This window comes from Typha angustifolia, chromosome 7 (assembly GCF_048772165.1).
Source record: "Typha angustifolia cultivar Huaian chromosome 7, ASM4877216v1, whole genome shotgun sequence".
Classification (NCBI taxonomy): Eukaryota; Viridiplantae; Streptophyta; class Magnoliopsida; order Poales; family Typhaceae; genus Typha; species Typha angustifolia.
This window is the reverse complement of record NC_133245.1, coordinates 1,622,181-1,648,641: the sequence shown is the minus strand read 5'-3', so window position 1 is coordinate 1,648,641 and position 26,461 is coordinate 1,622,181. Positions and strand designations below refer to the sequence as shown.

Here is a 26,461-nt window from a genome sequence, read left to right as displayed (position 1 = left end):
GTTAGAATGATTGCTTCTTTGCTTGTAAAGGAAGTCTGCATTCTGTAGTAAAGAACTGTTTCACAGCATGCCTTGTTGGTTCATTCTGACATATGCTTTTGCTTTTTTTCTTTTGCAACTTGAATAGTTGTTGGAACTCATTCTTATGCTTGAGAAATTCTCAAAATTCACGTTCCTTAATCTCTCTCTCTCTCCCTCTCTCATTTGGTAGCTGTGGAATATTGCTATGATGTTTGAACAATTGAACGATTGCTTTGTTTCAGTTGCAGCAAAGACTCATTCGACAGGAACGGTGAAGCCTTGTTGGCTCTTTGATCATATGCTTTTCTCTCTTGTTTGTAACTCTAACATCTAAAACGCATTCTTGTCGAGAATTTTGCACTTTCATTTTGATTGTTCAGAAATCAGAATTAACTTAATGGGCCCTAAAGTTTGTTATTATTATGACACGACTAATGAAGGAATGATTTTACGGGAGTGAATGACTATTATGATTTATGGGTTTTTGATGAATTTCATGAATGTATATATACTTACTATCAGGGCATCAGGTAGCTATCATGTTTGAATTCAATGTCTTTGATCTTTGTGCTTTCCTTAATACCTCTTACATAGCTTTCTTCCTTGCTCTGCATGTTTAGCATAGCTTCAGTTTACAGTGTAAAATGAATCCCAAAATGTTTTGCGTAGCTTCAATATCAAGAGAAGCTCAGGATACTTAAGAGTGAAGTATCTCTCCTCTTTATCTTTTGACACTGCTTTTCAGATTTTTCATCCATGCAGACTGATGTTTCATTTGCCACTTCTCTCTGGTTGCATTTTTTTTTTCTCCTTTGTGATTCACCAATCTGTACATGGTGGAATGGGGCTTTCTCAAAGAAGCTGTTTCCCACCCATATGAGGAGAAATTTCTTATGGTTGTGAGCACTTCAAAGATAAGCATCCTATCTGTTATGCTGTCTTCTCTTCACCATTCATCTGTTGAATAATATTTTAATTGGGGCATGCAATGCTGTTGTTCTATGGAGGGTATGATTTCCTTCAATGAAGTCATTACCTTATTCTTTACTATAATAATTTAAATATCTGCTTTCTTAATTCTTTTTTTTTTCTCTTCAGTTTATAGAGTATATATGTTAACAAAATTCTGGTTTAGGAGTTACTTCTTGTTATTGTTGTACCTTTTGTTTGTCCAATATGCAATCTAGTGTAACATCATACTTGTGTCCTTTTTTATCCTTTTTTTTTTGACTACTTGTGTCCAAATTACCTGTCATTCTTTGCACACTTGTTGCCTTAGGGGAATATTTAATCATTCACATCTAAGCTAATTGGACAGCAACCCCATGTACTAGATGTTCAATATTATGGTCCAAAACTTCAAAACCTTTTGCTTTCTTTTAAGTAACATCATCTCCTGTGGTATAACTATAGTTTTATCTTGCCCCACAATATTGGTTATATATCTTAGTCCAGACAAAAGGGGATGTACTAGACGATATGATTATGCTTTAAATTTATTTTGCTCTTCTATATTTTTATTTGTATCACTTTATTTTACGGTCGAATTTGAAGATTATATACAAAATTATAGATGATTAGATAATTTTTTATAATGTATTTAAAATAATACTAATTAAATTTTATATGAAAAATATATTCAACAATCAGTATATTTTAAATGAGTTTGAAAGTTTATCCAATCTAATTTAATTAAATATAATTTAGAAAAACTAGTTTAAGTATAACTATAAAAATAAAATGGTGCAAATAAAATACTACCGGTGAAGTGAATTTAGGTGGAAGGAAGAGGGTAAAATATAACTCCCCTATTAAAACTACCAACCATTTTGTCCTGTCCATGGCTAATATTTGAAGGCATTTAAAGAGTAGGTATTAGAAAAGACCCAAACATGAGGTCAAATCTAAATGTTAATTTCCAGCTGGATGGGACTATTCCTATGTCGGGGAACATATTGCCCAGGTAGATTGAATCTATTCGAGATAGCTGGATAGGCATTTATTCCCCCAAAGATTTCTTTTGTCCACTTCTCAATGATTATTTTTGTTGGACAACAATTCAATTAGGACCCTTCCTGTGGGCAACTACAGTAGTATGGTAAAGCTCAAACAGCTATCAATCACATTGAAATTTCAGGTTATTATTAACAATACTTTGGTATACCATAATTACAGGTCCATTGTCAACCCCAAAACATGTCTGAAAGATACTATCATAGCAGTATCCAGCGATTATTTGCTTTGAATTTTAAGAATTTATGAACTATTTTAGAAACTCCTAAATTAATTCAGTAACTAAATATATTTTTTTTTGATAATTTATCATACCTATAATAATAACATCAATAATACTGACTAGGTATTTTTATTTCAACATAACCTACCAGCTTGTTGTCAAGACTGGATATGTTAATTCTGGATCTGTATTTAAAGTTTCGGTCAGAAAACCAACCAACAGAGGATTGATAACATACTACCAACCACAACTATTACCTCTGTTCAAAACCACAGTGATCCATGAATGAAATTAACTGTAGATTTATTACATTACTACCAACCAAAGTTCATATCCTCTCTTCAAAGGCACTGGGAACACATACATCCTACTTTAATTCATGTTTATAAATGCCAGTTTCCTAACGTTGAAGTAAGAGTGGGTTTAATAATTCAGGAGGTCTCCTCCTTCCTAGAAACACACCTCCCATGGAATAAATGACTAAAATAACTTACTAGATAAAAGTGCAGTTTCACCAACCAGAGTGACCTGAGAGTAGCATCATGATGTCGAAGTTTCTGAGACATTAACACAGAAGAGATAAATATGGCATGCAAGCAATGGGTAAGACTAATTAAGAGTCCACACACACACCTGAATTAATAGAGAGGAGAAGATGACTATGTAGGAGAAGCAAATGGGCCTTCACACGGAGTGCAACAAAAATTTAATTTAAGCATGGCCATCTATCCGCTACTGGATTGGATCTAGGTAAATTTATGGGGAGAAAGTGCAAGCCATGCAAGATGAAGAGCACTTGCAAATGCAATAAAAGCATTGAGCAATTTGACTGGCATACAATTCAATTAAATAGAAGAAAGAATACTTGTAGCATTCAATATCTGAAGCAATGGAAATTTGGCTTACATCAACTTCTCTACATGGACTGGCACCAGCCCAGATGCAACCCATCTCATACTATATGGAGAATTGGAGATTGACTACAAAAGTTAAGCCCTAACAACCAATGAGAAGTTATCATCTCTTATTTTTTCCTACATCTCACCAGTTTGGACACAATTACCAAGCAAAGCACACATAGAACTCTTAAGACTGATGAGAAACGATCTCAAACAGTCTATTTGTTGCCAGAAAAGAAGTTCTTGTTCTCACCAGCAAGAGAATTAGTCTACTGCACAAAGCATCATCACCACCATGATCCCTTCCGTAGGACATGGAAGGCGGCACCCCGTTGAAAAAAGGAGAGACCCCCACCCCTTCTCACTGAAGATGTTGAAACAAAGTAACCAAACCAGTCTACTGCAAACAGCTCTGCATAGAGATTATAAGGATTCAGCAAAGCCTGCGAGATGCGAGACCTGTGAACGATTATACTCCTATTTACAGAGGATAGCTCGACCATCGAACTCTGAATACCCTTCAATTAGTTTTCCCTACCCTACACTTCATGGCAAGTTAGTCAACTAAAGAAACAACTAACAGTATAGATTCACTTGAGATTATATCGTTAGACCTCCACCCTCCACACGATGTCATCAGCAGCATTATCACGTGACTTCTCCAGCGCTGCAACCTTAGCCCGATTATTAGAAGTCAGGGTGGTCTTTCCCCTTTCTCCTTGAGGAAGCTCAAGGGCTTCACTGATTGATCCACATTTCACATCAGTTGGAGGGATGAAACAATCCATGGAGAGGCCTGGAACATTGAACGCAACTTCCTCAATAGTCCACGCCTCCTCCATCCTCGTCTTCGTGTGGCTCATCGCCACCTCTCCAAACCGAAAGAGCGTGACTGCTGAGCGGCCTGAATGAGCAATCATCATACCGTCAACCGGGCGATAGTCGTCAACAAACGAATTGATGCTAGTCTCCCAATACACAGCATCACCACCAGTGCTGGACTGGATGCGGGTCAGATGTGAATCTTCAATATGCACAAGAAGCCCTGTTCTCTGGCTGAAGTAGCCAAAAAGGACATGCCTTATGATCTCCGCAGGGCCTTCGCTCCTTGCCTTCAGTGTGAAGGGATCTGCACAAAGCTTCAGGATAAAGCAATCCTCTCCATTTACCTTCTTCTCCCCAATGCACCGTGCATCAGCAAACATGCTTGCTGTGGTCAATGGATCTAAACCCTATAAATGCAAAGAATAAAATCTTAAGCTTCTTTCCTAAGGCGACTCAAGGATTTAAGGAAAATTAGGAACTTGTGGCTATGAGTGAATCCATACTTGCAGAGCTCGGCGTAGAGGTCGAACAGGGCCTTTGGCAGCATGGGCTCCGAGCCACGGTGTGTGACGCCAAACTAGCTTACCATTGCAGCCGGCATGCACCTTGCTGCCACCTACAGCGAGCTCAACGTACCACATCTCGGGGGCCATCTGCCAGAGCACAAAGCCACCGGATTCGGCAGATTTAGACACGTTCCGGTTCTTCACGACCCTGTTCGCAGTCTCAAACTCCGTGGCCACCATCTTAACCTTCCCCATGGCATATGAATTCCGGATTGAGCTCAACAGCTTCATCCCACCTGATGCTGCGATGTACTGCTGCAGTATGTACTGAGCCGACGAAGTTTCCTACAGATCAAGAAGATATTTTTTACATCCAGGCTCCGAAATTAAAGTACCAATCTACTTCACGCCATGATTAAGACGGGCATTTGTATGAGACGTTACACATGCAAAACCGCTAGACATGCATTTATTGCGCCAAGATGCAATTTTTGTTCCGTTATCCACAAAATTATGGAAAAGTGCCGGAAAAAAATCACGAAATCAGGATAGGAGAAAAAAGAGGGCTCACAATTGGAGTATCCTTGATGCTGAGATGGGGGAGGGGCTCGGCTGCGGAGACATGGATGGGGGCGAGCGGCGCCGCCATGACACCGAGGAGGAGGCGAATATCGGAGCGGCGAGCCCCCGAGGAGGAAGCCACGCCGCTGCCGACGCCGGACACGGACACGGATGGCGCACGTGCTAGCTGCCCTTTAACCCACTGCCCCCACCCCTCCTTCTTCCCCTCTCCGGGCCCCGGATCCGGTCCTTCTATTAACGGCGCCAGCGCTTCGCCACCGCCGGATCTCGGTAACGCTTCCATCTCCGCCGCTGACTTGCTCCGCGCCTTCCACCTCGATCTCGCCGGCGACAGTTCACGGAGGGACGAGAAGAACCCTTGCTTCTTCTCCATCAGAACCTAGCAACAGAGAGAGACAGAGACAGAGACGATCACGGGGTAAGAGAAACCCTAGGACTAGGAGAGAGCTCTCATGGAAGAAGGACCTAGTTTGGATTTTTCTTTTGTCGATGGGGCTATTAGTAATATAATCCCGACTAGAATGTGATTCTTATTCTTTCGAGAAGTGGATTGGAGATTTATAGAAAGCAAGGGGAGGTGGATCGGTGTGCGAATAAAAGGAAAGTAAGGAGGGGAATTAGAAAAAGCAACGGAGAGAGAGAGAGAGAGAGAGAGAAAGAAAGAGAGGAAGGAAGCCACTTGACAGTGAGGAGTGGGAAGTGAGGCGGGGGGGAGAAGGTGAGACTGCAAGAGAGGTTATACGGTTAAGAGCAGTGGGTGATCCGGTCACCTCCCCGTCATCTCACTCGCCCAAACTTTCTTCTCTAGAGGCTTGCTAAAGAGGCGCGTCGTTTCCCCCAAACTGTCAGTAGAGGAGGTGAGTGGAACCGAGTTAGCGGAGGGCGGAAGGCGAAAGGGCAGCCAGGCTGGGGCCCACGTGACTCGCACATACATTCTCCTATCGCCTCTCGTGACGGCGCCGTTAGTTAGCGACGCCACATGTCACGTGAAACGCGGTTTGGTGACGCAAAAGGGAAACCCTGGCCCTCCGGAGGCACGTGACGGGTCTCCCTCTATAATCTTTAACTATGCTTGATTAATTTTACTCTTCATTTATTAAGAATAACCCTTTCACCTTAAAACTCATTCTCGAAAAGCCTCCCAAAAATAGCACTAGTAGCAAAATGACGGCCTTCAGTGATCTACATCCCTAACCATGCAAAGCTAAGTCTAGTGGTATATATCAATCTATAACAACTAAGTATTATATATTTTAATTATCGGCAGTCATTATGGGTAACCTTTTCATCTTAGGCTAGCCACTGCACTTTACTAGTCGAGGTCGAGCCGAACCAATCTATGGCCCTTCACAAATATTAGAGATGATATCTAGTGAATTATTTTGTTTCACTAGACATGGCATACACTATGTACTTTGTTTTGTTACCTTTGATCTTCTTCATGACCCTTGTTTTCCTTTAATCCAAAGGGGTGATCAAATGAGTACCTTTTTTTCCAAGGAATAAAATGGTGTACGGTCTCTATCTTGACTCGATTGGGGTAGATAGGTAGGTGATGTTAATACCATTTAAAGAACAATCAATAATGAGGTGGTCGATCAACACAGTAGACATGCAGCTGGTTCAATAATAGCAACAGTTCCATCTCCATCATGGTTGGTATTAAACACGATCGTGCCCAAAGTAGCTTAAAATAGCTAGAGTTAGAGAGAGCCTTGTCAAGAAGAGTCCAACTAAACTGGGCCGTGTTTGTGGTAAATAAAACCGCACGTGACCTTCTCCTTCCGGAGTCCGCCACTGCATGTGGAGTCGTCGGTGGCCATGCACGTACGTAGCTAACTGCTGCTCACTTGCTTCCTTCGTCGCTTTCCTCGATAGATTTAATTCTTTGCAGCCACGGGTGCAGGGATTTCCTGCAGTCGACTACTCGGCAGCTCGTCGTTGGCTCCGCAGGATGAAGGGAAAAATTTGCGTTTCATGGAGTCAGGAGAGTAGGAATTAATTGACGATGGCTAGGGGGACCAGTACTCGATTGATAAAGATCAAGTGTGGACGTACCTTTTGTTTACATTAGCCCCATTATTAGATCTAAAACTAAGTGGGGGACCTAGAAGATGAAAAGATACATTTATATAGTGAGAATGCACTGACGCCTAGATATAATATATATATATATATATATATATATATATATATATATATATATATTTGTAGTGGGTTTGTATGTACCACTTGGTGAGAGGATGCATGACAAGTCTTATTTAGCCAGGTTGGATATATTGATGTGCGTGGGGAAGAATGAGCAACTAGGTTTGACTTGAAGGATTAGATTTAATCATGGCACCAAGTGGAGTCTCTAATTGTTGGAACTTGTCTACACTTGCAGTCAAGACAACCGGATCTGTGTTCCTTCCATAAGATTCTTGGTGATTATATAATAAATCCCTGTTGTTTTGCCTTTGACATCTCTTAATTCAAGGATCATATGGCCTCATAACAAGTACATTCGTAAGAAACAACCACATGCAATTGTCCAAGCTAAGAATATATATATATATATAAATTCCCATATTCCATTTATTCATATTACTTATCAACTTGGGTAGATTAACTGAGTTGAAAATGATTGGACGATAATGATGCAACTTTGATAAAAAGGACTATTTGAAATCCCTGATATATTCTAAGTCAGTGGGAAATGACAAAGAGAAGTGAATAGTGCTGTGAAGAGAGTGCTTGCTAGGTTGGTTATGCTTGGACCTAGGACTTATAAGCTATATTTCCATTGGAATATTGCAACACTATTCGCCGTTGATTGCGGTACTAGTTTGTCGTATTGGATGAGTCTTCTTATGAATCTTATGCCTTTCTCCTTCCAAAGTCCAAGAGAGATATGAGGTTGGCAGTGGATTTTCTTATCTTCATTTTTATCGTGTGTCTGTGTGGGTCTGGAAGTAACGTTGCCATCAAGGGTGGGGCTCTAATTAGGGGAAAATTTCAATGAAGGCAAGCAACTTTTTTAACCAACAAAATCTCTTTGTCGTCCAGTAAAATGCATGCATGCCATGAGAGATATCAAAAGATATACTAGCTAGATGTAAACTACTGCTTGAGAAAGTGGCACTGCTAAGGAAGAGAGCAGACACTGGTAGAGAGGTCTGTAACGAGTACTGCTTGATGCAAGGAGCCAGGAAATAAAAAGTTGGGCATCATCATCACTTAATTCCCTGTACAAGTTTGCTGATTCCTCCAAGATCAAGAAGTCGCCATGATTAATACTTAGCATCTCATCCTCTGTAGCTCTCCCAAGACGTGGCCCAATGTAACAACTATCTCCTTCTTGGTTAGGTGAAAGGAATCAATACCAGTCTCTCCCTCTGCAACTACTACTACTCCCACCTCGAACTTGGCAATCTTGAGCTCATGCCAAGGTAGTCAAAGGCATCCGTTGACCTTGAAGTGCGTGCCATGGTTTCAGCTATTTTCTTTTAATTACCATGTACCCGCACAGTTTTCTTTTTAAATGATCGTAAAACTAATATACAAATAGAACGGGGAAAATTAATTAAAAAGAAAATTGATAGAAGGCACACGTGGCGAAACGGTTCTTAGTTCATTGTCCTCTACGTACCAATTACTTCATCGAGTAGCACATTAAGATGATTTTAGTTTTTGGTTTCCTTGCTATAACATGAATGTCGACATGTCAGCTTCCATGTGATCATTAGGATGGTTCATTAATTGCAAAAGAAAATAAGCAGTAGATTTGCTTGACGTAAACCCAGCACACATGTTGCACATCCGTAATCAAATTAAGTAGTAAAAGGTATGCAATTGGACCCATCACTTGACTTAGCTCACTAGGGGGAGCTATCTTTAACGTGACGTAGCACCGACCATGCATGCATTCGTGAATCCAGTACTCCATGGGGGAATAAGGTTGGATCCAATCACAATCTTGGGATCCACATCACCTTTTACTCTTTACAACCAGGTGGAACAGGGGGAGCTTTAATAGACTCGGACGGGACATGACACATGGGTGTCATGGCCATGCATGGCCCATGGTCATGCTCCTTTGTAGCAGCAACCCATGACAGTAAAAAATAATAAACAAATAAAAGATTTAAGGGCAACTTGGGGGTGGGGATCAGATGCTAGCTACTGTTAACTTTCACATGAGACTGGTATGTTAGTGTGTACTCTTTTCCATTTGGAGAAGTCTCGTAGTGTCTCCTTTTCCCATGCTGTGGTCTACATCCCATGCTCCTGAAGGCAGTGACAGGAAAGCGAAAGAAGAGTAGTAAAGCAAAACGAGGAGAGATTTGTAGAGAGAGAGAGAGAGAGAGAGCAAAGGGATACTGCACAGCTGATGAGAGAGAGCTGAGGACCATCGATCGACTTCATGTGGTTCTGTTTTTATAACACTGTGAGCTTCTTTATGATGCTTGGAGTGGAAGGGATGCAGCTATTTTCCCATAGGGATATCGACCATATGGGTGTTGTTGTAAAGATCCACCTCTAGCTTTTTTGACAGAGAGATCAGTGCAAGTGAGAGAGGGTAGTGGATGGTATAGTACTGGGGTTACCTAGTGCACCCCTTTGTCCTGACTCCTGAGGTGGGAATAAAGAACGGGAGGAAATGGTAGTCTGTGAGACTAAATAAGGAGTTAAAATAGATCATAATAGAAGCCTTAATTATTCTTCTACACTAAAGCTTGCTGTTCTAAGGAAAAGTTCACACAACTTGGACTTTACCTTTCTCGTATCAGGACATATATTAATAATATATATATATATTATCTCTAGTTGTTTTCCCTACCCAGATTCAAGAAACGTTACCTTCCAGATAACGTTACTTGGTGCAGCCAAATGAATAAAAAGATCCTTGTCGGAAATGCATCGGGGAAAGGCTGCGGTGCGAAATCCAACGACTCCCATAATTAAACGGCCACTAGCTACCTGACAATATTCCCACGGCTCAACGTTGCCATTGCAATCCTACGCTTTTGATACTAAAAAATATATTAAATAACCACATCAACCATTTTAGTATATACTATAAGCTTCATATTTTATTTTATTCTATAGTAGTAGTAGTAGTATTGCTACTTGATGTATGGTGTGCATCACGGGCCATCATGTCATGTCTCACGCCTTGATCATTTCACCCGGAAAGTTTACCGTTGGGACCATAATTATTAAACGGCAAGGCCTGAGGTGGGCTTGGGCTCTCCTATGTTATGGGCCATAATGATGAACGCATGATGGATGCATGCCATGTCGGTGACACTCGAACCTCATCATTAAGACAAAGACAGAGAAATTAGATGGAGGATTTATTATAATTATCCTACGTTTTGTACTCATTTCGTACGAATTTTAATCATCTCATCTCACACTTTACTATATTTTAAGGGTAATTTTACCTTAATTTTTTTTTGGGGTGATAAATGGGCCTATAAGTTAAGATAGATAGTTGTTAGAATAGGCCCACGGGCCGGAAGATCTATTGGGCTTCGAGCGAGCAAAGTTTTATGGGCTTCTATTGGGTCGGGTTAAGTCCAAACTCCATTTGGGCCGGGTCAAGTCAAAGTACCGATCCGTTTCTCGTCCATATTTGTAACGTAATACCAGGGCCGTTTTAGGTTTTCTTCTTTGGGTCCGAAGCCAGGAAGAAATATCTCATTCCTCGATTCAGATCCCCGCATCGCCATCGCTAAGATTGGTAATATCCTAAAGCTCGCCGATCTCTTTCCTATTTATGATCTCGTCCTCCCTTCTCTCTATCTCTCCCCCCGCGAATTGTACCTGGGGGGCTAGGGATACGGTCCTTGATCCGGATCGAGGGCAATTATCGGCTTAGGCGTGTGCGGAACGGTATTTTCTTGGATCGATTTTGCAAGATTTGTATCATTCGGATGTTTGATGGATAGTGGAGTAGTTGTTTGGTCAATTGTTAGAATCTGACGTCAAGTTGACTGGATCTCTTATCTCTCGTATTCTTTTTGATGGAAAGCTTGCATTTTCTATGTTTATGTTCAATAATCTTAGATCTATATTTTGTGTCTTGGCATGATATGACAATTCTGAATAGAAGCATTTAAACACATAATTTTGATTCTTTGATGAACTTGGAAAATCGATCGATATAAGTATATTGAGACTGTGTCTTAATGCACCTAAATCCAACTTATTGTTTCTTTATCGGTTTTAATTTTTTTTTCTTGCAGGTACTAAGTAGGGAGGAACTAGAACATCTTAGGTTGCGTGATTTGTTGATTTTTCTACGGGTAGTGCCACGTTTGTTGTAAGACATTTCCATTTAATCTTTGAAACAATTAAACTTTCCTACTGCCGTGAAGTCACGATTGTTAATGATGAGGACGCATGAACGAGCTGCCAATTTAGCTCTTTTGGGTATGGCTTTGATTTTTTTATGTAAAATTATGCTTATGATTACTATTGTTGCGTCATTATTTAGAATGAAGAGGTTGTTTAATAGTATTTATATAAACTTTTACATGTTCTTTTACTTCATATTTACATGCATATATGTAAGTCAATCTCTACTTCGTTGCAGGTTTAACCTTAGCACCCCTTGTTCTGAGAGTAAATCCCAACTTGAATGTGATCTTGACAGCATGTTTGACTGTTTATGTGGGTTGCTATCGGTCAGTCAAGCCTACTCCGCCATCAGTGAGTAGAATTATGTAGCTATGTTCTTTGCATTATTTCCTGGTAATATTGATGGGCTTGTCATTTTTATGCTTCCAATAACTTACTTTTGTAATTTCTACCAGGAGACTATGTCAAATGAACATGCTATGCGCTTTCCTTTAGTGGGAAGTGCTATGCTGTTGTCGCTGTTTCTCCTCTTTAAGTTTATCTCAAAAGACTTGGTTAATGCTGTTCTCACTTGTTACTTTTTTGTACTGGGGATCGTTGCCCTTTCGTAAGTCTTTTTACTTTGAGCCAAATTAATGAGAATTTCACCAAATTATAAGTTATGGTAGCTGGTAGTGTAATTGGCCACTGAACCAAGTTTGCCTCTCTTTTTTTCATGTGCAGTGCAACACTGTTACCTTCTATCAAGCGTTTTCTTCCAAAAGATTGGAACGACAATCTCATTGTTTGGCAAGCGCCATTTATTCGTTGTAAGCTCTCTCTCTCTCTCTCTCTCTCTCTCTCTCTCTCTCTCTCTCTCTCTCTCTCTCTCTCTCTCTCTCTCAGCAGCATCTCCTTACCCACCTCCCTTAACACATCTGTAAGACTAATTATTCGGAGTGTCTCAGTCTTTCTAGTTGATGTCAACATTGTCTGCTAATACCTGATATTGAATATCCTGGTGATTAAATGAGCAATTTACTTTGATCTTATAAATAGGCTATTAAAATTTGTATCCATCTCTTATTTGCCTATGTCTGCTGGCTTGATCATGATCAATCTGGTTATTTAAGCTGTTTATTCTAAGGGAAATATCAACTTATTCGTACTAAGTGTTTAAGTTATTCTTGACTATGAAAATACAAGAACTACTAGGTCAAAGCAAATGAACTATGAAAGATGTTTGTTTTGATGCTATCTATTAGTACAGTCAAAACTAAAATGAGGTAAACTTTATAGTCTTTCAAGTGAAGATAATTTAAAGTCATTTAGATAGGGAAAAGTACTTTTTCTTCTTAATCAATTGTTTGTTTCCTAAATCCATTTTCCACTCCTTGGGAGCAGGCTTTGGAGTCTGTGTCATACGTGCTTGCACGAATGTCAGTCTTGTAAGCATCTTTAGGCAGAACATTTAGAAAAACTGATACGCGTGTTCTTTTGATTTTTCATATTTCTAGTTGGCAGGATTAAACTGCTGTATCTCTTCTTGTGATCATTTTGGTTTAGAATGATGTTTAAATTTTATTTTATGCAGCTGCTTCAGTGGAGTTCACCAAGTCTCAGATTGTTGCTTCAATCCCAGGAATATTTTTCTGCATATGGTATGCTAAACAGAAACATTGGCTGGCAAACAATGTCTTGGGGATTGCCTTCTCCATTCAGGTTACTGTAACTCCTTTGATTGAACAATATTCTAGCATGCTGTCAGTTATGCGAGACATTATCATCATTTCTCTTCTCCATGCCTGAAGATCATCTCTACTCTGCAGTATTCCAAGTTTTGATTATTTTTGCTACATGGTTTTTGTTTTTGCAGGGAATTGAGATGCTGTCATTAGGATCATTTAAAACTGGTGCAATTCTTTTGGTAAGTTAATTTCTTGAAAGGCATTTCATGATGAACAATTTTTTTTTTTCAATTTCAAGAAATTTACAGGAGTTTTGATTAATTTTGATATTAGTTCTCCATAAGAACCATCGGAAGTAGCTAATCATCAAGAGTATAATAGCTTGAAGTTCTTTACGATGTGTTAAATGGGGCATGCAATTTATTACCTAGTATGGTTGACAGGTCACCATGTTTGAAGTCCTGTTGTGTTTACAAGATGCTAGCCATCTTTCTATTTCCCTCGTGTATATGTACTGTTTGACTTTGAGTTATGTGAAAATCATTTACATTCCCACATGCAGCAGTAGTTTCATCCTATCTGGATTTTTAGCATATCAATTGTTATTTATGATTCTATTCTTGAGTCTTTACACTATAGATACATCTCTGATTAGTTAGCGATGCTTTCTGGAAATTGATTAATTAACTCTTTTGATGTAAATGGGTGGTGGTATGTATGCCATGGTAATGGTCTTGAGTCGACTGTATGACCATTTGACTATATTTCTGATCAGCGATGAGTCATCATTGCAGGCTGGGCTCTTTTTTTATGATATTTTCTGGGTATTCTTTACTCCAGTAATGGTTAGCGTTGCTAAATCATTTGATGCTCCTATAAAGGTCAGTTTCATTAGTGAATTCAGCATTTTATAATTTATGGTACCCGAACTCTTATACTTCATCATCAGCGTTGCGTTAAATTTGACTTATAACTTGTGTTGTCCTTGTATAGCTTCTATTTCCAACTTCAGATCTGGCGCGCCCATTCTCTATGCTCGGACTTGGTGATATTGTAATACCTGGTTAGTAGCGCAAAATCTTGCAAAGAGATATATATTTTGGTACCTTGGTTATTTTATTTAAATTTACTAATTGTCTTCAGGACCTCATGATCAAGGAGTCTTATTGACTCATGATTCATTGTGATGTTTTATTTGATTTGTATATATATATATATATATATATATATATATATATATATATATATATATATATATACTGTACAAAACTGAGTTGGTCCTGCCCATATCTTGCATGGCTAGGCTAGTCTGACTCTTAATTTTGACTTCTTGCTTCCTTGTTAAATGATACTCTCTATCTGTATCCTAAAGAATTGATATTGATGTTTCTTTTTCTTTGAAACAGATCTATGCTTGTATTCAATTGCAATGCATCCAAACTTTCAAATTAAAAAAGAGTGTGTGATATTATCTAAACCTTAGAAGAATGTGAAGCTTTGATAATTGTTGCTTTCTTGAGTTATAACAAATAATGTGTGATGAATAGTAGCATTTGTCATGGAAGTTATCTTCCACAAAGTAGGCTGGACTTTTCTAAGGTTTAGGGTCTATTGGAAGGGTAGAAGATGACAGGTAGGATGTAGTACAATATTTATTTTATCATTGAAACACTTGCATCTTCTCTTTGCATTCTCTCGGTGGATGAGTTTTGTCTGGATAAATTGCTCCTGTTTAGCCCTTTTTTAATGTTCACCTCCTGTAAATCTGATTTTAGTAGATAAGAGGAGGCTTCATTGATGACCTCCTTTTATTTCTGATAGGAATAACCAGTTGAATTATAGGGTGGATAATGAAACATCAACTGATAGGAACAGCCTATTGGATTCTCAGTTGGACAAATGAAACACGAACTATCTCTTTCATAACAAATTAAGAATTATGTTCTCTTTATGGTTCAGGTATTTTTGTTGCATTAGCCCTGCGTTTTGATGTCTCAAGAGGGACACAGAATCGCTACTTCAGAAGTGCATTTTCTGGATACACAGTGGGGTTGGTCCTCACTATTATTGTGATGAATTGGTTTCAAGCTGCACAGGTTTTTGTACTCTTGTTACTTTATTGTTGCTTGTGTAAAATTTGATTTATTTTCCTTCATCTTTCTCACATTTACAGTCTTGTTGATTTTGCACTTTCAGCCTGCACTTCTTTATATAGTACCTGGTGTTATTGGTTTTGTGGCTGTCCACTGCTTGTGGAACGGGGAAGTAAAACCGGTATGTTTAATACTCTCTTTGTTTCTCTATCTCTCTTGTACATTACTAATGTTAAGTTTGATAATTGATACTGCTGAAAGATTATTTGGAAAAGCATTCTGTGTCAATTATCCCCATAACTTGCTAAGTTTGATTTTTTTTGGTTGAATGCCTACTTTCTCTAGTATGTAAAGCTTGCCATGAAATGGGAATTGCAGACCTCTTAACTCTAGAAAAAGGGATCAACATCAATGGACAAACAGCATCATGGTAGTCGGTTATTTTTAAATTGATTCATCAATGCGTTGAACATTAGAGGGCTTTACTTAGTTGGATAATAAGGCTTTTCCATTTGTTCTTGAGGATGCATCTTGCACTTCCATTCTGCCCTACCCACCTTTGTAGGCAGGAGTGTCATGCAACAGGGCATCCTTCTTTTATATTTTTAAAGGTTGCCTTGCTGCATGGAAGGTTGCATCTAGTGTTAAATTAATCCCATGGCATAATTTCATAATATTTTGTAGTGTATAATGTGGAAGGATTGTTAAGAGTTGAATTTGCCATGCACAATGCACGGTTATTGGTACTAGTAGAAGTTTTATATTTTATATCTGCTGAAATGATACCTTTTCTTTTCTCTTTTGACATGACTTGGTAAAATATGGACTTATTTTTAAATTGATTCCCATCAATGCGTCAAACATTAGAGGGTTTCACCTAGTTGGACAGTACCAATATTTTGGAGTTGCATCTAGTGTTAAATTAACCCCATGGCATAATTGCATAATATTTTATAGTGTATAATGCGGGAGGATTGTTAAGAGTTGAATTTGCCAGGTACAATGCACGGTTATTGGTACTAGTACAAGTTTTGTATTTTATATCTGCTGAAATAATACCTTTTCTTTTCTCCTCTTTTGATATGACTTGGTGAAATGTGGACTTATTCAATTTTTATGCATTATCAGCTGTTGGAGTATGATGAGTCCAAAGCTGCAGCAGTTTCAGCTAGCACTGCCTCACAAGATGCTGATGACAAGACCAACAAGAAAGAAGAGTAATTGTCAAGATGTTGAGGTCGAGAAGAGTGGAGTTTAGTAGAACATTGATACCATTCCGGTGCTTGACATGTGGAACTTTTGACACCTGCTAACTTGTGATATTACTGAAGCTTTACAAAATACAAGAAATAAAAAGAAAGTTAGCTTCATTAGCGCATCTAGACGAAAGTTCAAGCATCTAGGTAGAGAATGTTGTATTTTTTAATTTTCCTAGTTTCATCCATTCTCTGCCAACTTTGTCTCAGGTTTCCTTATGCCGTCATTTAATGAGCCATAAACTAACTTATGCTGGGTGAATATTTTGGCTTACTATAAGGGTCCATCAGGTGAGATCAGATTAAATTAGTAATCTACCTTTTTTTTGGTGGCAGATATTGAAATTTTGCATGGACAATGTGTTAGTGGAAGCTGATAGTTTGGGACTAAGGAAAGTTGTTGCCTATGGTTATGTAGTAATCTTGCAGTAAGGAATATGGTGTGATGTGTTGTCATTTCTCTTTCATGTTCCTCTTTTTTAAAAAGTTTTGAGGCAGGCCCCTTTCTTTTGTGTCAATAGCATGCATCTCTTCTTGTTGAATTTTCAAATGATTGTGATATATTCTAGCCAAATTTTGTGATTCACTTGTTTATTCGCAGGAAAATCTACCACAGTATGCCATTTACTAGTTAATCGTCAAATAACTGGTTATGTGCATAATATTGATGTAACGGCAGGACAGTGTGTCTTGACTAAAGTGTTATTTTATGCTGTGCCGTGCGGTCTTCTTTCTCGTCAATCTTTCCGGCAAGAATTTAGACGCGTATGTTGCGTCCAGGTCATGCATAAGTTAACTTTAATCAGAATTTGTTCTTAAAGATCATCGCAGGTGAAGAGGCATCGTCTTACTCGACATGATATCTAGTTTAATCCACATAAATCCTTTTTAATGCCTCCCTTTCCAAATCTTAGATTTTTACCTTGATCCATTACCCAGTTCTAGGATCTGCCCGAATCTTTTACAATATATATATATATATATTTCTTTCGGTTTAGGTTCACCACAATCATTAATTTCTTTTACTGGTGCTGCTGCTGCTGCTGCTTCTGACCAACTACCTCACCGTCCGACATCATAAACAATGCATCTGCATTATTCTTCTTTACAACACGTTATAATACTTTTTCTGAAGTCAAAGAGGTAATCTAAAATTCGTCAAAATATGCACATCACATGTTCACTCGCGATTCGCGAAACACGAGGGCGAAGGCGAAGGCTTAGGCTTAGGCTTAGGCTTATTGATATCAAAATTCGAGGACCCCTCTCCTAAATGGACGTCTGATTGATTAATTGTCCACCGTCAATCAAACTCGTGGCTGTCGAGGACTTCTCCCGTGGGCCCGTTCGCATCAGGACTCTGACGCGGCCGCTGATAAGCCGCCGAGCTGGATTCCGATCCAACCGTTGCCAATCACCAATATATCGCAGCGCTCGACAGGGGGGATAACAATCGCCGAGTCGGAGAGAGATAGATAGAGAGGGGGGGAAAGGGCGAAGTCGGCGACGGGCATGCCGACCGTCGCCGCGTTCTTGCCTCGGGCTCTGTTCCTCTCGCGGCCTCGTCTTCTCCTGCCGTCCCTCGCGGCGTCGCGTTCGAGGCAGTTCTCCTCCGCCTCTCCTCTACCTTTGTCTGGGAGTTCGTCGAAGGGGAGTTCCCGCCACGCGTGCGTCGTCTCTTCCTCCGCTGCTTCCTTTGATGAGCTCGACGCCAAGGGGAAATCCCGCCGCAGCTCTTCCAAGGTGAGTTGTTAATCCTCTCAATTCTCTGTTTCCTTTGGGTACGGTTCTCGAAGATCTCGGCAATCGAAAGAATTGGATGGCCAAAGATTTGTGTTACTCCATAAAGAAGACGTTTATATTTGGAATTCGGTATTGTTACAGATTATTTCTTGAATTAAGAATTAGAAAGAGAAAAGGTTAGATAGTTCCCTGCCTTGATGCTTTATATGCGGTGAATAGTTTGTGAAGGTCAATTCTATGTGGAAATTGGAATAGATGATTGAATTAGTTTGTCGAGTTTAATTTTTGTTGGAGAGGAATATAGGTAGTTGGGTTTTCTATTGCTTGAATGAGAAAAATATAATCTTGTTGGTCCGCCATGGTCCCGAGGTTCATCTATGAAAACTTTTCTGATGCAGTGGAGTTTGATTTAAGTTTAAGTTTTGATCAGTTACCGGAACTGGAGTTGGCCTTTCAACAGTCCAATTCTAAACATGACTCATCTACTTCCTTTAGTGTCTTTGATGATATCAGGAACATCAAAAAATTTGTTTGAAATTGGACTCTCTGCTTAACCAAGAATGATACCTTTTGTCTCACCACCTAAATGACCGCATATTTGATTAATATATAGATTTCAAAACAATTTCTTAGCGGAGGCAATGTTTCATAATTCTGTTGTTTTGTTTTGACTCACTTAGCAAAATTATTCTAGGTTATAGAATACTACAACCTACTTACATGAAATGATTTTTCTTGTCTCTTTTTAATTGCTCTAGCTTTAGTGAATCATTGTCATCTTACATATGCTAAAATATATTAGAAAATTTTACTGCCTGAATGTCCCTCATTTATACAATATCTTTTCATGCTCTCTCTCTTCCCCCGCCCCCTGTGCAATTAATATTTTAATCTTTTAGCATAATGCAATTTTGTTTTCTTAATTTTGCATCATTTGGCATGTGTAGAAATCCGTTCTCTTGGATCTGATACAAGATATAGAGCCATTCGATGTGAGCATCACCCAGAAAGATGTCCCAGCTGAGACAATTGATGCCATGAAGAGGACTATTTCAGGAATGCTGGGTTTACTCCCATCTGATCAGTTTCATGTCCTAGTAGAAGCCTTTTGGGAACCTATCTTCAAGATATTGGTATCCTCAATGATGACAGGGTATGTCTCTCCAGTAATGACTAGGATATTGCATTTTCGATAACATTGTGATAGATTAAGGTGGTTCATTTCATTTTTTAAGTATTTTAGTAGTTTCGTTCTGCTGTATGATCTGCGACAATATATTAGCAGCGAATGCTTGTAGTTTCAAGGAAGGTAGGTTGGTCAATAATTTACATTTTCTTGAGATAGACTAGAAGTTGAAGTAAATGCTGAATGTACAGAGTAGCAACGAAAGCATCACACAATTATAGTAGTAAGTGAAGCTTTCTTCAAGGACACATAATTGATCTTACAGTATCTTACATCTTGGGTAATGTGAACCAATAAGGTTTATCTACTTGTGTGGTAGCTAGAAATGTATCAATGTATTGCTATACTTGTCGCTGATATTTGGACTTTAGAAAGTTTGACAACATCTTGTTTGTATTTTGTTGACATATTGTTGCATTCTCTTAAGAAATGTAAACTTAATATCTTTTCTGTTTCTTTCTCATGAAAATTATATGATCTGAGATATATTCTATCTGTATATGCAGGTATACCCTACGAAATGCTGAATATAGACTATCCTTTGAAAGAAACTTAGAGTTTTTTGAAGAAGATACCGAATATCAGACAACTGAAACCATGGAAGATAATAGCCGGCAGCCCTTGATTGATATCACTCCAACTATGTTCAGTTCTTCTGGAAAAGGTGACCCTGAAAAGAATAATGATGAGCTCACTGAAAAAATGAGTGTTGAAGGACTTGGGGACATGACGCCTGAAGCAAAAGAATATATTCTTCGCCTGCAATCTCGTTTAAATTCTATGAAAAAGGTAGTATCATAGTTGTCAAATGCATGTGAATTGAAACATGAAAAGAGAAACCAATATATGAACAAAGAAAGTGCAGCAGTATATAGATGTATATTTGGTGCTTAGTTTCATGCTTGGACAAATGTTAAAATTATTTTTGGTTTGTGATATAAGTCCGAAACATGGAGAGACAACTTTGCTTTACTAGAAAATCGATATTCTTATCTCAGATAATGGTATGATGCATTTGATTTAAATAAGAACCTAGAAACTACTACGTACTCCATTGAATGTCTACCCATATCATCAAGTTTGGTTTTATTTTGAATCCAGTTTGCTTTACCTAGCTATCTGTCCTTTCTGTAATTCATTAGCATCCTTGGAATTACATATATGTCAGCACGTTCAGAGTCCATCTTCTAGTCATGTAATATTTTTGAAGTAGCTTACTGCGTTGTCTTCTTCAGCTTGAGTTGTTCTTCTTTCTCTACTTTTGATTATTCCCAGACATTTTGTGATATGATATCTTGTATTGAGCAACTTTGACATCATACTATAGAGGTTATGAATTGGAACTAGCATATATTACATGCTGTATGTTACCTACTACTTCTTATCCATGCTTCTGCAACATTCCAAGGTAGTGGACCAAATTCATGTGTAATCTTTCTATAAGAGTCCTACAAGTAGATGTTTCTTGTGTACCGTTCACTTACTCCGCTGCTCTTTTTTGCATGCTTCTGAAATAACCTGCTAGCGTTTCCTGTTTTAATAAATGATGAATTGCAATTTGTAAAGTTCTTTAATTGCAATCTTACATGAATTCATAGTTGAGCATTTCCTGCAGATCATAAAATATCTCCTTACTATTTTTCTTCTTTTACAATTCCCTTAACAAATGGTTCATTTCCCTTTTAAGTTTTGAGAATACTCTAAAAGACTTTCTTTTTTGGGGTAAACCTTGGTTGATAGGTTTGTAACCTAGGTAATCATTTTATGATACTTGCCAAAAGCTTCCCATTTTAAACTAGTTTCCATTTTCAAATATACAGGAATTGCATGATATCAAAAGGAAAAATTCTGCACTGCAGATGCAACAGTTTGTTGGAGAAGAAAAGAATGACTTGCTGGACTACTTAAGGTCGCTACAACCTGAGAAGGTTTGTTATTATTACCATAAAGTATTTCATTAAGTGATTAATACCATACACCTTGGTTGGCTTTCTCAAGGTGACATGTCATAGGTGATGTGGCATTCTGCTTATCTGAAACTAGGAATGCAAGCAGTAACCTTGCTGCATCTTTGTTTTTGTTAATCATTTCTGATACCATTCAAGTTATTCTATTTTCTCTCTAGGTAAATCAAGTCTATCTCGTGTTTGGTAGAAATAAGTAATAACAGACTGATATGTGTTCTCATAAGCCTGCATATTATTTGCCTCCATATGGATTTACTGATATAATGATATGCAGTGTTCTTCTTTGTTGTTCAGCATCTTTACCTTCTCTTCTGGGTTTCAATGGTGGAAACTAGTGCTCTTCTTTATACCAGAATAGAAGTTTACTAGGATTTACCATAGTTTCTTTGTTACTGATCTTTGATGATCCTGATGATAGTTGCTTGGGCTTTGTCAGTGCTAACCCTTGTTTTAAGTGCATCATTATTCTGTCAGGTGTTGGTTCTGACCCTTTAGGCCAACTATTTCTTTCTTCTGTAGGGAGTGCTGAGTTTTAATTTGCAATTTAATGGTACAAAATGCTTCTATCCTTCTAACTTCTCCTCTGTGACCTACCAGTCTGCACCAAAGTATAGCAGCTATCAATGATCTTTTTAGCTGTATCTTGTCAATGGACCTGAACTCATAAATCATTGTCAAAGGTTCTTAGGGTGGGAACATGTTTATCGCATGCAAGCATCTAAATGACTAAACCTGAGTACATATAGATCATGTTCAGGTGATAGGTTAGGTTAGAAGCTTAATATGTGCACCAACTGTCTTTGTGTTAGATGGAACTCTGTATCACATATTAGACTTTTAAGTTTTAGTACCAAAGTCTGAATGTTCTTTCACATCCCATTTTTTGTTTTTAGGAATTTTTTTCGATTAATTGTAACTGGATATCCAGTAGATAGGACCTGTCAAAGGGTGGTTTTTTTGGTCCATGGGTATGATATGTCTAACTAGTTCCATATACAGGTGGCAGAACTTTCAGAGCCAACTTGCCCTGGGGTGCATGAAGCCATTCACTCTGTTGTACATGGTCTTCTCGCAACACTTTCTCCAAAGATGCATTCAAAAGCCCCACTACCATCTGAAAATGCCACAGGTGGAACCCTAAATATAGGGAACGATGACTGCACAGAACTTGTGGAGAACACTTCACTTCATTTTCAACCCCTTATATCTGTTTCACGGGATTATCTTGCGCGCCTTTTATTCTGGTAATACATCATATGTTAAATGTTCTGCAACTTACAGTAACACTAGAAGATCAGGCTTTGCTGTTCCTTTTGATCTTAGAATGCTTATTCTTGCCTTCATGATGATGTCAGGTGCATGCTGCTGGGGCATTACCTTAGAGGTCTTGAGTACCGGCTGGAGCTGATGAAGCTCTTGACAATCTCTAGTGACGCAGGATCTATTTCTCATGACAGTGATTATGTTGCTTGAGAAGCTTTCTCTGATTCATATGTGTTTTATCTGTTTTACAAAATATAGGCTGTTTGGTTACCCATGTCGACGGCTTATTATTGCACTCGAACAATATGAAGGGATCCTTCAGAGGTTTGATTATCATCTTATTATTCATTTCATTGTAAAACTGGAGGTGCACAGTGATTGCTGTAATGATAGTCCAGACTCAGGTTATTTTCCTTTTATAAGTGTACAGATATTTGGAACACGAGCCGAATTAGGTGAATGCATTTATGCAGAGATTTGCTGTTCTTAATTTTGTAGTAGAGTGAAATTAAAAAAAAAAAACTGTTAATTGTTAGAGTAGTGCAAATTTGCTGTTCTCACAGTATATTCATGATTCAGTCAAAGGGATTGGTTCTCATTTTCACTCGAGAAAAGTAAGATGAGTCTCAATGCATTGGAAGTGAGTGCAGCTTCTTCATGTCGGAAAGTGGCCAAGTCGCCCTTTCTTTTCCCACTATCTAGTCTTGAGTTTTTTGCACACTTTTGTCTGTCATTTTTCATTTGTATGGTTAGTCTCTGCTATGCCATTCGATACTTCTTTGACATTGATTACTTGACTCTCGCCACCTACTTTTGCTCAAAGGTCGCATCCTTGAGCTCTTCCTGATCTCTTGTCAACAACTTAATATATAATCTGAGTTTCTGGCAGTTAACGGACTGACTGATGTTGGATAAGATAAGGTTATCTATCCTCGTCTACATCATTGCAACTCCTTCCAAACAACCGACAACTTTCGTTTCTTCTTCTTTCTTCTCTCTTTTCTTTAAAATAATTTGCTTGCAATTAGTGCAGGGTTACAGGTCGTCCTTCACAGGAGTGGAGTGGACCCAACTCTAAGATGAGACCCATTTCTTCTTTGTAGCCATTTGCAAGCGATGCATGCCAAAATGTTGCACCCAGGCGGTTGGTAACGTAGGTCATGATTCTAAAAAGTTTCTAAACCTACTAATCTCACACAACAATCATGGGCTAGAATTAAATGTTATCCAACTCCAGTAGTCTTACCATTAAACTTCTACTTCTTATTACAACTGAATACATAGATCGACTAGCTTCCCTAGACAAGCACGAAATCTAGAAACGAAATCGGTAACACAACATTTATTCTCCTGCGGAGTCAGCGCCGAGTTTGGAAACAAAGGAGATGCATGATCGATAATACGTTGCTCAGTTCAATAGGGGGGTAAGTAGAGGTGGGCGCTCTTACGTTGAACGCCTATGTGGGCTCCACTTCGGGCAGGCCGGGCTAAAGTGGGCCGAGATCACCCTCGAGTCCAACAACTCTATAATGGGAGGAAACGTGACGCACCTTGGAACTTTGTACTGGTTAATTGATGCCCCTCTTGATATAGCATAGTCCATGAGCTCCTCGAAGGTCCCTCTTTTAACCACTCTTATTTCCAACGGACCGATTGACCCATCTGCCGCTCTACTCTGCCTGTAGACTGTGTTCATTGCCTCTTCCATTTCTAAGCAGCAGTCGTTTAACACCTTCTTCTCCGGCCACTTACCTTCCTCCTTCAGTAACAGCTCCCAGTAGATCACGTAGTGTCCGGGGATCTTCGTCGCGTCGGCCTGGCTCGTGTACTCGACGACGGTGGCCCCGTAGGGCCGCAGCAGGGCCGACGCCCGCTCCACCGCCCCTTGGAGCTCAGCCTCGTCCGTCTTATCTGACTCGATGCTAAGAATGACGTTCTTCCGACGCACGAACCGGAATTGCGGCGCCGCGTTGTGAAAGCCGGTGACACGCAGGATGTCGCCCACCCTGTACCTATTGTAAATATAAAACATAAAAATCACCGTTTTCTATAAGCTTTTAGGACAGACTGTGAGTTAATATGATCCAGTACCTGTATAGCCCGGCATAGGTAGTGATCACGAGCTCGTACTCCTTGCCGACCTCGACGTCGGCGAGGTCGAGGAGATGCGGCGGCGGGTCGAGCTTGGGGGCCACGGTGGGGTCATGGGGGAGGAACTCGAAGTAGGCCATGTTGGGCATGATGGTGTAGGAGACTTCAGAGGGGTCACACATAGGTTTGAGATTGAGGCCAAAGTAGCACTCTGATGAGGCGTACATGGTGCAAGCCATAGGAAGCCCGCCACTGTAGTATTCCAGAGTTGGTATATACTGCGCCATTGCACCGGTCACGATCACATCCAAGTACTTGGTGTTGGGCCAGATTCGCGTAATGATTCCTGCGAAGTTCTCCGACGAGCACTCCGAGACGATGAACTCCGCGAGATCTTTATCCGGCTTGAGGATCTCGGCGACCGAGCCGCGGATGGACGGGTCGGTGATCTTGGCGGAGAGGGTGCCGGCGGCGATGTCGTCAGCGAGGTCGCGCCAGTGGAGCTGGAGGAAGCGGATGGCGCGGAGGAGTCCGGAGGCGAAGACGGCGCCGACGCGAAGGACGTCTAGGCGTTGGAGGAGGCCGCAGAGCATCTGGGCGTACATGCTCTGGAAGGAGTCGGTGCAAAGGATGGCGGCGGTGGGGCTCGTGTAGACGTTGAAGGGGTCGTAGGGGCGTAGCTTGAAGTGGTCGCTCTTGTAGTAGCTCGTCAGCACCGGCCGCGCCGGGAGGCCGCCGGGGGTCTTGGTCTCCGACTTGATGAAGAGGAAGTAGAGGCCCTTCCCTTTGTCTAGCCCAGGCACGTATCTAATGATCAGATGCATGCATATATGATCGTTAATTACAAATAAGTAATTAATGCTACGCCTTAATCAACAAAATCTCTTTTAAGATTTGTTCATTTAATTATAACTATCTAGTAGGTGTATCTATTGCATTAAACTATCAAGTAAATACGTTGATAGGTCGATCTACCCATAAGTCGATGTGTAATTACGTAAGAAATAAAAACTCCAAAGATGCTCTTCATAAATAATATTATAAAGTTGAAATTAATTAAGAGAAAAGAATACCCACAGGTTCATGACTGGCATGAGAAGACTGTAGAGGATCTGCCGCCGGTCAAGCTCTTCTTGAATGGTCGGCATCAGCTTTCTCTCTCCAGCCGACGTTCCCGAACTAATCAGACAAATTAATTAATTACCAACATAAAAAATAATAATACTAACTATATATACTTAAATGCAAAATTAATAACATAGTTGTGATGAAATGATACCTAGTGAGGAACTCTGAGATGGGGTGGGAGCAAAGGATCGGCGAGCGATCGCCGTCGGCGATCCTCTGTATGGCCGGCTGCAGATCCTCGTAGGTCACCACCGGGACCTTCGCCTTGAACTGGTCGCGGTCGGTCTCTTTGTCCACCCTGTACCGCCGGAGATACTCCGTCTCGGCGTTCCGGCTCAGTATCTCCGCCAGCACCTTCTGCTGCACGTCGTCGGTCGCCTTCGTCATCTCCTCTATGAACTTCAGCTTCTGAGCGTCGCTCTCGGTCGCCGCCGACTGCACCGCCATCTATGGATAGCCAGAAATCAGAGAGAAGAAGAAAGATTTGGGTTAATGATGGAGGTGGATTGAAGGGAGGGGCGAGTATTTATAGAAGGAGTGAGATGGATAGAGCCATGCACGTCGGGGACAAGGGCGAGAGTTGGGTTCGTCGGAGATGTAGGGAGAGGAACGGACAAGGGCTGGCCCACACATACATCACGCCCGCAGAG

The 26,461-nt window shown here is 39.9% G+C and overlaps 4 protein-coding genes across 5 annotated transcripts; 2 read left to right on the top strand and 2 right to left on the bottom strand.

Moving 5' to 3' along the window:
* Window positions 1-3,073: 3,073 nt before the first annotated feature.
* Window positions 3,074-5,790, bottom strand: LOC140763835 (uncharacterized). Its single transcript, XM_073102199.1, has 3 exons — window positions 5,059-5,790; window positions 4,485-4,832; window positions 3,074-4,388 (listed from the first exon to the last, which is right to left on the bottom strand). Exons 1-3 carry the CDS (start codon window positions 5,440-5,442, stop codon window positions 3,765-3,767), a joined length of 1,356 nt encoding a protein of 451 aa, XP_072958300.1. The 5' UTR covers window positions 5,443-5,790; the 3' UTR covers window positions 3,074-3,764.
* A 4,922-nt stretch (window positions 5,791-10,712) lies between these two features.
* Window positions 10,713-16,695, top strand: LOC140763802 (signal peptide peptidase 1). Of its 2 annotated transcripts, none has more exons than XM_073102155.1 (12): window positions 10,713-10,797; window positions 11,303-11,489; window positions 11,653-11,768; window positions 11,873-12,024; window positions 12,141-12,226; window positions 12,991-13,118; window positions 13,273-13,323; window positions 13,879-13,965; window positions 14,078-14,147; window positions 15,044-15,180; window positions 15,281-15,358; window positions 16,306-16,695. In XM_073102155.1, the coding sequence occupies exons 2-12, from the start codon at window positions 11,447-11,449 to the stop codon at window positions 16,396-16,398; spliced, it is 1,041 nt and encodes a 346-aa protein (XP_072958256.1). In that variant the 5' UTR covers window positions 10,713-10,797; window positions 11,303-11,446; the 3' UTR covers window positions 16,399-16,695. The 2 variants fall into 2 exon arrangements, with proteins under 2 accessions (XP_072958256.1, XP_072958255.1); XM_073102154.1 differs by having other exon boundaries at window positions 10,727-10,949.
* A 1,153-nt stretch (window positions 16,696-17,848) lies between these two features.
* On the top strand, window positions 17,849-23,082 carry LOC140763801 (uncharacterized). Its single transcript, XM_073102153.1, has 6 exons — window positions 17,849-18,176; window positions 19,124-19,329; window positions 19,869-20,151; window positions 21,183-21,290; window positions 22,329-22,573; window positions 22,685-23,082. Exons 1-6 carry the CDS (start codon window positions 17,946-17,948, stop codon window positions 22,800-22,802), a joined length of 1,191 nt encoding a protein of 396 aa, XP_072958254.1. The 5' UTR covers window positions 17,849-17,945; the 3' UTR covers window positions 22,803-23,082.
* LOC140763799 (probable indole-3-acetic acid-amido synthetase GH3.2) lies at window positions 22,681-26,350 on the bottom strand. The gene is made up of 4 exons (XM_073102152.1): window positions 25,963-26,350; window positions 25,761-25,862; window positions 24,684-25,490; window positions 22,681-24,604 (listed from the first exon to the last, which is right to left on the bottom strand). Exons 1-4 carry the CDS (start codon window positions 26,256-26,258, stop codon window positions 24,037-24,039), a joined length of 1,773 nt encoding a protein of 590 aa, XP_072958253.1. The 5' UTR covers window positions 26,259-26,350; the 3' UTR covers window positions 22,681-24,036.
* Between the last annotated feature and the right edge of the window lie 111 nt (window positions 26,351-26,461).